Source organism: Anarrhichthys ocellatus, unplaced genomic scaffold (genome assembly GCF_004355925.1).
Source record: "Anarrhichthys ocellatus isolate YVR2014 unplaced genomic scaffold, GSC_Weel_1.0 scaffold223, whole genome shotgun sequence".
In the NCBI taxonomy this organism is placed as follows: Eukaryota; Metazoa; Chordata; class Actinopteri; order Perciformes; family Anarhichadidae; genus Anarrhichthys; species Anarrhichthys ocellatus.
Window position 1 is genome coordinate 153,245 of NW_022280253.1, and position 1,455 is coordinate 154,699.

Genomic DNA, 1,455 nt, shown 5'->3' on the forward strand with positions numbered 1-1,455 from the left:
AACAACACAATCCCAGGATTCTAGATGTGTTTTAAGATTGAATCCAAGACAGAAGCAAGAAAAGAGAATCCACATCATTTACAGCTTATTTGTTTTTTTGCATTAATAATTACCCTAAAACAACTTAAGACCAGTTAATGAAGTTAAATGTGATCACTCACCTGTTGTGCTCCAAGATCCAAGAAACCAGAATAAACATAGAAGAAAAAGTTGTCGCTCACTGGGCAGAGACATGGCTCGTGTGCTTCCTCTCTCCTCTTCCTCTCTTAATTAGCGCGCTTCTTTTGGAGAGGCTGCTGTTCCTTGTGGTGCGCACCGGTCTGCTTCGGTTCGGTTCGGCTCCCGTCGTTGATCTCCGTCACTCAATCAGCTGTGTGGGTTCTGAACAATGTGCCCTCTGCCTGCAGCAGTTTAACCCTTATAAAAAGCGCACAACCCTTTTTGCGGGCTGACAGGAATCTTGTGGCACGCAGTTGGTGACCAATCACACCGACCCGGTCATCACGCCCGCTTGCGTAAATCCAACGCACCCCCACAGGCCTCACTCTCTCCCACACACACACACACACGCACGCACGCGTTTCTGGGAATAACGCAGCACTGGGTGTAGTGGGCTGAGTGCTGATGTCAGGCAGTTAATATGGACCCTATGACTGGACCTTGATGACCAAGCAGCTGGTATAGACTCTTTAACATTTGAGTTTCAGGATTATATCTTGAAAATATGTTACATTGCAAATTCTTCTTTATATATAACTATTTTGTTTTTTGTGTATTTCAAATGTGAAGAGCAGACACCAACTACACAGTATATAATCAAAGTAGAATCACATCACTAATTTTAAGACTTTACACTACCTTTGAAGGACAATACTTTTTTTATTCAGTGAATACGTTTCTTAAATGAGTCTTTTATTTTGAAAAAATATTTTATATTTCAAAATAAATCAGTAGTTCTTATGTTGAATGATGATGTCATTCACACCTCAACAAACAAACTAAAATATACATTACATTATAAATGAAAAGACAAAACTAAAAACAAAACAACCAGTCGGGTTATTAATAAATCAAACCTGCAGAGCTCAACATACTGTAAACACATCTGTCCACATGTCTGTCTGCTCATTGTACGTTTCTGCAAACCACAGGAAACGTTAATGCAGGACAAGTTAGATTGGTGTTGTTGGTTTGTGTTAAAAGAATAACGTAACAACGCAACAGTATTATTTATTTTAGTATTATTTCATAATACTAATAATTAGTAACTTAATAATTGTTATAATATTGTTCAGATAAGTTTCTATTTTTTTTGCTATTCTTCTGTTGTAATCTTTAATGAAACTCTGGCACAAGGGATTAATAAAGTTATATCTTGTTTTTCTTATCTTAACCACGTAACAACGTAACATGACGTTACTTTGTAAATTAACAACCGTAATGTAACTTAACATT

The 1,455-nt window shown here is 37.3% G+C and overlaps 1 protein-coding gene across 1 annotated transcript in view; it reads right to left on the reverse strand.

Moving 5' to 3' along the window:
* Window positions 1-901, reverse strand: part of nms (neuromedin S) — an 11,141-nt gene extending 10,240 nt beyond the window's left edge. The window contains exon 1 of the mRNA XM_031879075.1: window positions 162-901. Coding sequence (XP_031734935.1) covers window positions 162-234 — 73 coding nt within the window. The 5' untranslated portion in view covers window positions 235-901. The remainder of the gene's footprint in view (window positions 1-161) is intronic.
* Window positions 902-1,455: the final 554 nt, after the last annotated feature.